At 46.8% G+C, this 12746-nt stretch overlaps 1 protein-coding gene across 13 annotated transcripts in view; it reads left to right on the top strand.

Annotated features, from left to right (window-relative positions):
• Positions 1-12746, top strand: part of HMCN1 (hemicentin 1) — a 409401-nt gene that overhangs the window by 244403 nt on the left and 152252 nt on the right. For all 13 annotated transcript variants that reach the window (XR_008305548.1, XR_008305547.1, XR_008305549.1 and 10 more), the window contains 3 exons: positions 3583-3758; positions 6204-6300; positions 9656-9778. Coding sequence is in view for 9 of the 13 variants with exons in the window: in XM_053242914.1 (XP_053098889.1) it covers positions 3583-3758; positions 6204-6300; positions 9656-9778 (396 nt within the window). In the remaining 4 variants the exon portion in view is untranslated. The remainder of the gene's footprint in view (positions 1-3582; positions 3759-6203; positions 6301-9655; positions 9779-12746) is intronic.

Genomic DNA, 12746 nt, shown 5'->3' with positions numbered 1-12746 from the left:
AGATGGGGAGGCTCTTATTTCCACAGGGAGCGCATTCCAAAGTCCAGGGGCTACAACGGAGAAGGCCCGTTCCCGAGTAGCTGCAAGATGATTTGGCGGCAGCCACAGACGAACCTCTCCAGATGATCTTAACAGGTGGTGGGGCTCATGGCAAAGAAGACATTCTCTTAAATACCCAGGGCCTAAGCTGTTTAGGGCTTTATAGGTAATGACCAGCACATTGTATTTTGCCCGGAAACGTATCAGCAGCCAGTGTAATTCTTTCAACACAGGAGTGATATGGTCTCTCCTAGATGACCCAGAGACCAACCTGGCCTCCGCATTCTGGACCAACTGCAGTTTCCGGACTACGTACAAAGGCAGTCCCACATAGAGCACATTGTAGTAATAAGGTCCTTATCCACAGACTTACCCCTAAATTATTTCTAAGCTATGCAATTAGTTCTGCTGTTCAGGGCTTCCTGAGTCAAGGAAAATAAGGCAATGATGATGACTTCTTAAAAGAACATAATTGCTGATATATATCGTACGACACAACGGAGCCATTTTGATCTTCTGTTTCTCAGTTAGCTAAATATTTGTCTCTGAGAATGTAGATCAGTCCCTATGTCTTCTGTGTTTCATTTTAATCTGACACAGTTATTCACCATTTAAGGGCGTGCACAGTAAAAAATAAAATAAAATAAAGCTAATGTTCTGGATGAGCAGTTGAATGATGGGAGTGATGATGTTGCCAAGTTACTGAATACTCTGAAAGGGCAAATTTAACAGCTGCAAGAACCTCTTTTTAGGATTGTAACTTTAAACCGAATGGTTTTATGAAAGTTTCTGAATATGGCAAAGAAAAGTCTGTATTGAGGTCCAATTCATGTTGTTAAGCAACATATTAATTGGACCTTGATATGGGCTTGGAGAAGTGACATAAGAGCTGCTTCTCTGTGTCTGGATCCCATATTGCTCTGGTAACATCTGTAGAAAAGATCTGCTGAATGCAATTCCCTCGCACACAGTTGTTGGTCTTCCCTGAGGCCTGGGCAAGTCTGTTGTGAGCAAAAAACACATTATTCAGCAGACCTATATGGTTCCTTTTTACAGATGTTAAAGCAGCATGGCATCCAACTGCACTGTTCTGCTAATGCATGAATGTTGATTAAATTTCTAGGAAATAATTGATTGATTAAGTGCCATCAAGTCAGTGTCGACTCTTAGCGACCACATAGATAGATTCCCTCCAAGATGATCTGTCTTCAACTTGGCATTTAAGGCCTCTCAGTGGTGCATTCATTGCTATCGTAATTTAGTCCATCCACCTTGCTGCTGGGCGTCCTCTTTTTCTCTTTCCTTCAACTTTTCCCAGAATTATGGACTTAATTCTGGGGAAATGCATAGGAAATAATACCTATGATAAAAACTGGAGAGGTGAAGTATTTGAAGACTGCTATTCTGTGCTGTCTTGAAGAGCAGAAAACAAAATTGAAATTGGAAGGCCAAGAGGCACCGAATGCAAATGGCAGGAAGACAGTTAAAGTCGTCAACCAGTGCACTGATAAAGTATAAAATGTGGTACTCGAAAACCTGCATTTCAAACAGTTCACTCCTCAGCATGCTTGGATATCCTGTTCCAAATCTATGAAATAAAGCCTACCTTGCTAGATCATATGGATTGTAGGAATGTGAGAGGGGAATGTCTTTGCTGTTTGAGCCCTTTAAATAGGGGTGTTCAATCTGTCTAAGGACACTTCCATATGTGACTTCAGGAAACAACGAGCTCTTTCTCATGAGCAGGGAGAAAGACTTGAGGGCAGGTTGTGGGGAAGGCTGGTTAAACTTACCTTCCCTGCAGATGATTGCTCTGCCATTACTAGGCATGCTCCCCACATGCCCAGATAATGTTGGGGGCCAAGATGTGTTGTCCTGGTCCCCGGAAATCCCATAATGCTCTGCAAGAGCATAGTGCATTATGGGGATCCCCCTTCCTCTCCCTGAGATCTTTGCAGTCTGTCAGCCGTGGTGGAAAAATGAGGTTAGGAGAGTGCTCACTCTCCTACAGTAACATCATTTTACATAACACCAGTGAGCCCCTGGTGGCGCAGTGGTAAAACTGCCGCCCTGTAACCAGAAGGTTACAAGTTCAATCCTGACCAGGGGCTCAAGGTTGACTCAGCCTTCCATCCTTCCAAGGTCGGTAAAATGAGTACCCAGAATGTTGGGGGCAATATGCTACATCATTGTAAACTGCTTAGAGAGCTCCGGCTATAGAGTGGTATATAAATGTACTGTAAGTGCTATTGCTATTGCTATTTTAAAGGAGGCTTCATAGGCGGGTTTGCCACCATGGTGCTGCTGGGATTGGGCCTGATCCCAGTGGTACACATGCGTGTGCAAAACCAGGCTGGGCTTCCTTAGCCCAGTTTTGCACAACTGTGTGAATGGTCTCAACATTTCAGTCTGGACATGAAGGAGGATGTACTCTCATTAAAGGGATGTTTCTTGTTGGGGGTTAAACACTGAGTTATTTTACCATAGCTGTTCAATGCAATAGCAGCAGTTCTGCCCTTTCTGCTTATCCCACTGACATTTCTAGCAACTTGCATTACAGTTCAAAGAGGCTATTCTCACGATTGGCTAAAATTGGGCTAGGGGAGCCTAGCCTGATTTTAGTGGACCGTGAGAACCACTGGGCGGCTCGCAGGCGAGCCAGGTTGCTTCAAAGCGGGTAACTCGCTTCTGCAGCCCTTGCCTTAGCCCAGGTTAGCGGAGTGAGCACTCCGCTAACTGGGGTTTCCGGATCATGTGTTGCCATGGCCTGGCTCCATGCGGTGGCAACTCACGAGGAGACCCCCGACCGGGAGGCTAAAAAGCAGCCTCTCGGCTCGGGGGTCTCTCCAGCATGCTCCACGCACTCGCACAGAGCATGCTGGAACTTCTGGGGGCCGCACGGCCCCCGATCCCCGCAGCCCCCGCTGCGGGGATCGGAGCCAGCCGATCGGAGCCGATTTTCCGTGATGGAGCCAGCAGTTGTGTGGGTGGCCGATCCGGCCGCTCAAGGCTGCAGCCTGCTCGTGTGCAGGGAGAGTGGGCTAAGCCGGCTCTCCCCGCTAACCCTCTTGAGGTGTGTCTCACTGATCGTGAGACCCGCCTCAAAGTATCATTCACCTGCAAAACACCCTAATGCAATAAATTAATTCCAAGGTTGTCTTTTTATCAGAATGTTCAGATAATCACATGTGATTATCCATGTGAGTATGGTTTACTTGAGGAGGCTGAATCTGTGAGGGCAACCATAACTTGGATCATAGCAGCATTATTTTGAAAAGGAATGGAGTACCCATTGCATGCACAGTGAAACAGGCTGTATAGAACAAAATAGAGAATCCCTTTCATTTGTGGCTTCTTAGTGAGAAACTTGAGGAATATCTGCCAACGAGGCAAGCTTGCAGGACTCCTTCCTGTTCTTTGGTTCTGTAATAACAGATGCAACTAATACAGGGGCCAAGCTGTGGCTGATTTATGGAAGGTACCAACTTTAATTGCTGCAGTAAAATTAGATGAGATTAAATTTTAAAATGTTTGTTCCTTTAGTTCCACCAAACATTATGGGAGAGGAACAGAATGTCTCTGTGCTGATGGGCGAAGTTATAGAACTCCACTGCCACAGCAATGCGATTCCCCCTCCCACGCTGGCCTGGCTGAAGGATGGTCGACTCTTGTTGAAGAAGCCAGGTCTCAGCATTTCTGAAAGTGGAAGTGTGTTGAAGGTACATTCACCTCGGAATCTCCCTAAGTCTTTCATCCTTATGACTTGAAATTGATTGCACAAGGGCAGCAGGTCTGTGATTTAAGCTCAGTCCCATATCTCTAGTATGCTTTATTGTGGCTATGTTCTTGGTGGGCATTCCACTATCACTGGTTTCAAGGTTTCCATCCAGCCTGCTTCTCTACAAAGGCTCTTGCTGCTTGTGGATGCGGTTCTCCTGCTTTCTCTCCCCTAGCAGTGAGGTGAGAAAAGAGAATGCTCTGATGGCCTTTAAATATTTTCCTAGCTATGTGAGAGTCACCCATCTGTAAGTAGAGCCCATACAACTGTTGCATTTAAATGACTCAGTGACAGGGCCATTTAAATGAGTCTTTCTGATAAACTCAGCACCCTGAGGAGAAAATGTTTGAGGCATGGTCTGCTGAAGGGGAGTGTGACTGTTGTTCTCCAGTGACCTCCAGTGACTGTTGCTGGTGTCTATTTTATGTTTCTTTTTAGATTGTGAGCCCTTTGCAGACAGGGATCCATCTTATTTATGTATTATTTCTCTATATAAAACACTTTGCAAACTATGTGTTGAAAAGCAGTATATAAATATTTGTTGTTGTATACAAATATTTGTTGTTGATATGTGTGTCTGTGTGTGTGTGTGTGTGTGTGTGTGTGTGTGTGTGTGTGTGTGTGTGTGAATTGGAGGCCATCTGTGGAATTTTGCTGTCTCATAACAATTGTTGGCTTCCCTCAGAATTGCCTCAGGTGTTTTGCTGGATTTGTACCCACCAAACGTGCTTTGGATGTCACCTGAGATGAAGTTAGATTGTGTAAACTCCTCTTGAAAAGTTTTGCTAACCTTACTGAAAATGTTGGCATCCCTCAAAATTTCTACAGATGTTTTTGTCTGAGCTGGATCTTCCAAATATGCTTTGAATTCTGCTTTTATAGTTAGAATTATTGTTATGCTTCACATACAATAATAGACATTGAGGGACAGTGTTTGGGGTTGAGGTTTAGAAAGAATGGCTCGCCTATGACCACTAGGGGTGTGCACAAAACCGGCTTGGCCTGTTTGGTTTGAATTTGAACTCAATTCAAACCAGGGTGAGTAGGTTGGGTTTTGGTTTTGCTCAAACCCTCCTTGGTTCAGTTTGAATTCGAATCCAACTCAGACTGGTTCCAATAGGCTCTACATAGGTTATAATGGGGACTCGAACCAGCCCATTATTCCCTATGCAGAGCACCTAGGGGCACAAAACCAGGGTTGATGCTAGTTACCCATGGGTGCCAACTACCACAGAAACCCCAAAGCAATCGGACACTCCTGTGATTTCTAATGATTTTTTAAAAATGATTTTTCAATTTTCTGCTTTTCCCGCCATAGGGAATAATGGGGATTTGAGGATGCCCCATCTGCCCCTCTTGGAGGGTGCCTGGGCACCAAAGTGTGTTAAGGGGCAAGGCACATTTTGCCACAACTCCCCCTGGAAGACCCAAGCCGGTGGGGTTCATGGTTTTTCTTTTATATATATTTTTAAGATTTTAGCCTGTTTCACTGCAATGAATATTAATTCCTCTCCCACTGAGAAAAACACACACTGTGTGACCTAAATTGCTGTGAACCCTGAGCGTTCACAGCAATTAAGGTCACACACTGTTCTATTTCTGAATGGAGGAGGAATTTGCCCTATCCTAACCCTATCCATGTCAGGGTTAGGATAGGGTGACTTAGAATCCCTATTATTTCCTATGGCAAAAATAACTAAAGAAAAACTAAAGTAAAATTAGTTTAAAAATTAGTTTAAAAAATTAGTTTAAAAATTAACCAAGTGTCCCACTTCCTTGACATTTGGGTGATAGGTGGCACCCATGGGGACCTACCCACCACCCATAGTTGGTGCCCTTAGGGCCTTTATAAGTGGTCCGAGTCAATCTGAATCTGAATTGAATTGAATTGAATCAAATCCAAATCGAATCTGTGGTGATTTGAGGGGACAGATTTGGACACAAAACAAATCCGTGGTTAATCAATTTGGGCACAAATCAAATTGAAAAAATCTATTTGTGCACATCCCTAATGACCATTAGTGAATTCGTAGCAGAGGTAAGATTTGAGCAGGGACTTCCCGATTAGGAGCATAGTCTCTTAGCCGCTATACTATACACCTCCTTTCAGTTCTCCTTTAGATGAAACCAGGTAGCAACTGTAATCCAATGAATGGTTATCAGCTGGGGTGTGTGTGTGTGTGTATAAATTATATAGATTTGGAAAACATGTGTTAAGGGTGGAAGGTAATAAATTTCAAGAAGTTTTCCAAACTCCAATAGTCGATTCCTTGCTGTCTTTGTGGATGATTGAGGTTGCAGCTGTATATCGGGTAGTTAGGTCATGTTTTGCTGCAGTGTATGATGTAATTGATAGTCCAGTGGGTTTGTTTGTGTTGATTGCTAGATTGAAGGAGCACAAGCCCAGGACACTGGACGCTACACCTGTGAAGCCACAAATGTGGCTGGGAAAATGGAAAAGAACTACAATGTCAATGTATGGGGTAAGGCTTGCAGACTTTGCAGTTGTTCTCATTCGGAACAGAACTCCAGACATATATGAAATAACTGTTGCTGGAACCCTTTAGGTCCATATTAGGCAAGGGATTTAAGAAATCTTCATGTCCATGCTCAGGCTGCAGTTCAAGTGATCTGGTTTTCTAATATTGCTATGCATTATTACCAGTATGCTGTATTCAGAATATTTTTCTTTGAGGTCTCCTGAGCTTCCCCTCCCAAAAGAAATTCATCCAAAATAAAATAAGCCTTCTCAAAATTGAAGATGATATCAAATTCACATACACTTCCAAAATATTTATCAAGTAATTTCACATAACGATGAATTATTTCCAGGGTTATTAGCTCATTATCCTGATCTTCAGTGGCACAGCAGAAGTAGAGGCTTGCATATCTCTGCTTGCATACCAGGAGAGGAGAGCTGGTCTTGTGGTAGCAAGCATGACTTGTCCCCTTAGCTAAGCAGGGTCTGCCCTGGTTGCATCTGAATGGGAGACTTGATGTGTGAGCACTGTAAGATATTCCCCTCAGGGAATGGAGCCGCTCTGGGAAGAGCAGAAGGTTTCAAAGTTCCCTCCCTGGCTTCTCCAAGATAGGACTGAGAGAGATTCCTGCCTGCAACCTTGGAGAAGCTGCTGCCAGTCTGTGAAGACAATACTGAGCTAGATAGACCTATGGTCTGACTTGGTATATATGGCAGTTTCTATGTTCCTATGTTATAGGATTATTACTTCAGAATCCTGAAAATCTCTATACACACACACACAGACACACTTAAACAAGCTTGTTTCTAGGCCTTTTGAAAGTTGGAACAAAAATGAGAATCTGTGAAGAATTCCTGCTAAAGTCTCTGACACTAGAGTTGGACTGGGTAATTTTGTCATGGAGCCAAGACTTAATGCTATACAGATCACCAGAGTAAGTTAAGGCAACTCCCACTTGTCTGAAGGGTGAAGCATTCCTGTTGAAGTGGTAGCAGTGTCTGGTAACTGATGCCTGCTTTCATAGTGGAATAAGCCCAGAGTGTGCCAGAGAAGAAGACTGGTTAAACGCAATTTTCCTCTTCCACCTCTCACTTGGTTTACATGCATAGGGACATAGGAAGCTGCCATATAATGAGTCAGACCATTGGTCCATCTAGCTCAGTATTGTCTTCACAGACTGGCAGCAGCTTCTCCAAGGTTGCAGGCAGGCAGGAGTCTCTCTCAGCCCTATCTTGGAAATGCCAGGGAGGGAACTTGAAACCTTCTGCTCTTCTCAGAGCGGCGGCTCCATCCCCTGAGGGGAATATCTTGCAGTGCTCACACTTCTAGTCTCCCATTCATATTCAACCAGGGTGGACCCTGCTTAGCTAAGGGGACACGTCATGCTTGCTACCACAAGACCAGCTCTCCTCTCCTCATACATGCCTTCTTAAGTAGGTGTGGCTCACACAAGCCACTTATCCAGTTCTTGCAGTAGATGGATTTTGTTAGAGGTGACCTCTTCCTGTAAGAATTTACTGAAGGTATAACCTGTGGTGGGAGAGGAGACAGCCTGAGGTTTAAACGAGACATGATTGGAACTCTTGACAATTGTTTTCTTTTTCAAAAAGTACAAACTTATGGGAGAAGGAATGGGATCAGGGTCACAGCACTGGAGAGGATGGGTTAACCTTTTGTGCCTGTGCTGATTCTTTGACTTCAGTCACTCACTGAAGTTGTTGTTAGCTATGGAGGGCAAAACTTACAGGCACAGTTTGAGACCATGAGGAGATTCTCACGATCGGGCAAAAGCGGGCTAAGGGAGCCTAGCCCGCTTTTGCCTGATCATCTGCTGCCAGGGGAGCCGCGCCGCTCCTGGCAGCAAACCCTCCTAATTCCCCCTTCCCTTAGATGAGGTTAGCAGGGCAAGCGCTCCACTAACCCTGTCTATTTGATTGTGTATTGCCGCAGTGCGGCTCCGCAGCACGGCAACACATGAGGAGATCCCCACCGGGAGGCTGAAACAAGCCTCCCGGCCCTGGGGGGTCTCTCCAAGATGCCCCGCATGCTTGTGCAGGCCATCCTGGAACTTCCGGAGGCCACGCAGCCCCCGCCGGCTCCGTGACAGAGCCAACAGTCGTGTGGGCCGCCAATCTGGCCACCGAGGGCTGCAGCCAAACCCCATTTTGGTGAGTCTCACTGATTGTGAGACTAGCCTCCATGTTCTCCTCCCCTGTCCTCAGCCAATAGCAACTTTGGGAAGGATTTGTATTCCGGGCTGTGGCCTGGTGGGGCAGGGGGGAATATTAGACCTGGTCCCTCCATGCTGCAGCTCCTGTCTAAATCCCTCCAGGCTGCTTTTTTCAAAGCAAAAAAGACATGGGGAGTCCTAGTCACAGAACTCACATGCCATCTTGTCTGGCCTGAAGGCTTGTTCCGTTGGCTGACCACAAGTGCAACCTATGTGCTAGAACTGAGCATCAACTGGCCTGTAGGCACACAGCTAATATTTAACTACATTCATTTCTGTGGAACCTCATTTTCTCTGAATTGCATCCCTTGAACATCTGTGGTTTTATGATAAGAAAAGAAGGCCACAATCTTTTCCATTACTCTGCAAAGAGCTGGTTGCATATGCCTTTCCCCTCTGCATATAGTGTTTTGTTGCCATGTGAACATCCAATCTAGGCATGTGGTATTAGAATGCCCTTAATAATCCTTGAGAATGGTGGTTCAGCTTGACCCTTTAAGCATCTAGAGCTCCTTGAAATCATTTTGAAGCTAGGGGATTATTCTTCCCATTTTTCATGGAAACCATCGATTTCCCTGTGAAAATCATCTGTGGGCAACTGTTTAGAGAAATACTTTTCGTTTGCACACTGGGGCCAGAAGCAGTGTTGGATAGCCTTTTGTGTTGCAAATCCAGGAAATCTGTCCATCTGATTTATGTTCAGAGTATCAGTCCATTCCCCAGAGCTATCTCCAGCTCCAACAGCTGGTAGCATTCAGCAATATGTGTTAAAGGCTCTGTTCCTTGGAGACATGAGTGAGCTTACCGGATTGAAGCTTGAAAAACTGAGACCGGTACTTGAAATTGGTGTAACATACTGTAAGTCTCAGTGCTCCCAGTGCAGAAGCTTATGTATCTGCTTTTTGTTTAAAACACCAAGAAAGTCAAAGAGGGTCACTTGGCTCCCCCTGCCCCCTCCCACTTCTACATCTCATTGAATTATTTTGAATCATTCATTTATGTGTGATGTTGCTTACATTTAACCTGCAAAGCATTATATACTTGAAATGAAAGTCTGTGTAAGATTTATTTTTTTTACAGTTTTTTCTGATAAAGACTATCAGTTGTCTTTTATGTTCCCCCATCTAGTGCCACCAAGTATTTACAGTTCAGATATACTTACACAACTGACTGTAATTGAAGGAAACCTCATCAGTATGATATGTGAGTCCAGTGGAATTCCCCCACCAGCCCTCACTTGGAGAAAGAATGGTAAGTGACAGTATTTTGTGAGGGTGTTCATAGAAACTAAGTATTCTTTTCCTTTCCTAAGCTTTTTGAGCTTAGATACACACTTATCTCATTGTCTTTACAAAAAGCTCCTGTTTGGATCTCCTAAATGTGATCGTGTTGCTGTGTATACAGATTTGAACGTCTGAGTAAGAATTCCTTTGCTTTAACAAAAGAGTTAAAGCAGATGCACAGGCCCCCAGATGTTGTGGACCACAAATCCTATCATCCCCAGCCACAATGGCCAAAAGTAACCACGGGGGTTGTAAGGTGCTATTAACACATTGCGCCGGGTCTTACGATCAGTGAGACCCGGTTTGGGAAGGGAAGCGGGGAGTGCGGGTTAAGCCCTCTCTCCCCACACACGAGCAGGGTGGGAGCCCTGGGTGGCCAGATCGGCCGCCCACACGATTACCGGCTCCATGATGGAGCCGGCGGGGGCTGGGGAGTTCGGGGGCCACACAGCCCCCGGAAGCTCCAGTATGCCCTGTGCGAGTGCGCGGGGCATACTGGAGAGACCCCCAGAGCCGGGAAGCGGCTTTTCGCCTCTCCTCTGGGGGTCTACTCATGAGTAGCCGTGATGCAGAGCCTCACTGCAGCTACTCATGATCAGAAAAACCCGGTTTGCGGAGTGCTCGCTCCGCAAACCCGTTTTAAGGGGAGGGGTACTTAGGCGGGTTAACCGCTGGGAGGCAACCGGGCTCGGCTGCGAGCCCGGTGGCTCCCACGATCATCCGAAATCGGGCTAGGCTCCCTCTCCTGCTACAGGCCTCTGTGCCCCATACAATGCTGTTCTAGAGGTTCTCCTGACCCTCAAGTGTGGGTTTTAGTTTGCACTTCTCTAGATCCAACCCATAGCTACAACATAAGTTGTGTCTGTCCCACATTGGCTACATCCAGACGTAACAGCTAACCACAGTTAAAGGCCTGAATTGTGCACACTAGACACTTGGGGTGGAGGTGGTGGGTGGGAGTGCCTGTCCATCTTTATTGCACATCCCCAGAATCAGAGGTGTGTTGCTGGAGGGAGGGTTGCGGGGGGGGGGGGGCTGAACTGTCCTACCTGTCCAGCGTGAGGCTTGGGTTTTGGACAGTTTCTGTGCCAGGTACACCCTCCCTCTAGTGGGACAGTGATGGAGTGCTGGGGGATGAATACTTTATGGACAGTAATGCCCGCACATCCCCTGCAACATTTTGGAAGTTCTCAGACACTCCATCTCTGTGTTGCTGCAGCACTCCTCCTCCCTCATGAAAAACAAAAACAGAATGGGCATTGCTACCACTCCCCAACAATCGAGCCCTTTTGGAAATAGGAAGGTTGGATGGGCAAGGTTTTCCCCACATTTACCCCTTGTTTTAAGGCCTTGTGAGGCCATCCAGGGCTTTACTCTCCTGTTTGTCTATTCATTCCTGGGTGCACTCAGGTAACTTGAATGGAGATGTGAGTATGTGCCCCTCTGCCATTGAGTGCTGATCACCTGCCTCCAGCCACCCTCTCTGACCTGCATGGGGTTTTATTAAAAGGGTAAAACACCAGATTGAACAACAATAAGAAAGGTTTTATTAATAGAGGATAAAAAAGAACATCAGACAAAAGAATAGCATCCTCTTTTCACACTTCTTAGAGGAGGAAAGCCAGCTTCTGGGGGTTTCAAACTTGAGTTCATGGGTGCTGAAACATATGCTCAGTGGGGTATGGAGAGGCAGAGGTGTGGGGCTGTGCTCAGTTTAGTGGTTGCCAGGGGCTCAGGAACTATGCTTAAACAAACAGGGCACCTGATGCTTTGGTTTTCACAGTGTCTGAAGCTTTGCAACCTGTTGGGGCCTGTGCCATTGTGGTAGAGGCACTATGGCCAGTCTAGTCTTTGGTAGAGGGATCGGTGGAGGTGTCCTCTGTATCTCCAGCTGCAGCCTCTCCTTCTTCAGCAATGGCTTGCACATGGTCAGATCCCTCAGCCTCCTGCCCGACCCCACCCCTGTTCTTGCCAGGGTGGTCCAGGCACAATGTTTCCTGCACAGGAGCATCGTCCACTGCTCTCTAGGGGAGGAGCGAGTAGGGATGGTGTGTTTCTGCAGGAACCGCCCCATCCACATCCAGGGAGAGCCTTGTATGTCTGGCTCCTGGTTTGCAGCCCATGCACAGAGGTGCCTGGACAAGAGGGCCTTGCATTAGAGACTGGCCTGCAGTGTGAGTGGGGGTGGAAGCCAGCTGCACAGACATGAAAACAGGGCTGGCAGAGCTGTGCCCAGAATGTGTGCCCAGTGGAGGGCGTCGAAGGGGAGTTTCAGGTGGGGACAAGACATGTCCCTCTTGCTGTTCCCTCGGGTTTCCTTGGGATGGGTCTGGGGGAGTGTGGGTTGCTGTGAGCTCTTGGTGGGGAGGAATCGCCTGCCCTGGTTGTGTGGCAGGGGTGGTGGTGCACCAGGGTTGTGGTCACGTAGGCACCTGGCACCATCAACTGGTGCGGGTACATTGCTTCAAAACATGCAGCCTCTCAATATTCACACAAACCATCCCCATCACCTTGTTTGCAGGGTCAAACGAATATACTCCATTGTTGCATTTATTCATGGGGTGAGGGGCAGGTGCACTGTTACTGGGCTGTGCATCTCCACTGCGAAAACCCCTGTGCGTTATACATCCTGGCTTTTGCAAGGTGGCAGTTTCAGGGGCACAGCACCAGTTAGAAAAGAAGAGGGGTCAACACAGCAGGGGCGACGTGCATCTCCTCCCCATTTTGCTTTTGAGAAAAGAGCTCTTGTTGGTGGTGCATTGCTGTCCCCTGCCCGCCACCTCATATCTGCCCTGCACCTGCTGTGGGTGCACACCTGTCCATCAGGCAGCTCCTTCCTCATGCCAGGCTGTTCGTGCTGGCTGTGGGTGAGGAAAATGCACAGCATGCTCTGCAAGGGTCTTGGGTGTCTTGGGCACAAAATGAAGGAGGCCACC

The sequence above is a fragment of the Hemicordylus capensis genome, chromosome 4, assembly GCF_027244095.1.
Source record: "Hemicordylus capensis ecotype Gifberg chromosome 4, rHemCap1.1.pri, whole genome shotgun sequence".
In the NCBI taxonomy this organism is placed as follows: domain Eukaryota; kingdom Metazoa; phylum Chordata; class Lepidosauria; order Squamata; family Cordylidae; genus Hemicordylus; species Hemicordylus capensis.
The sequence above is the reverse complement of the archived record's forward strand: the minus strand, read 5'-3'. Positions and strand labels throughout refer to the sequence as shown.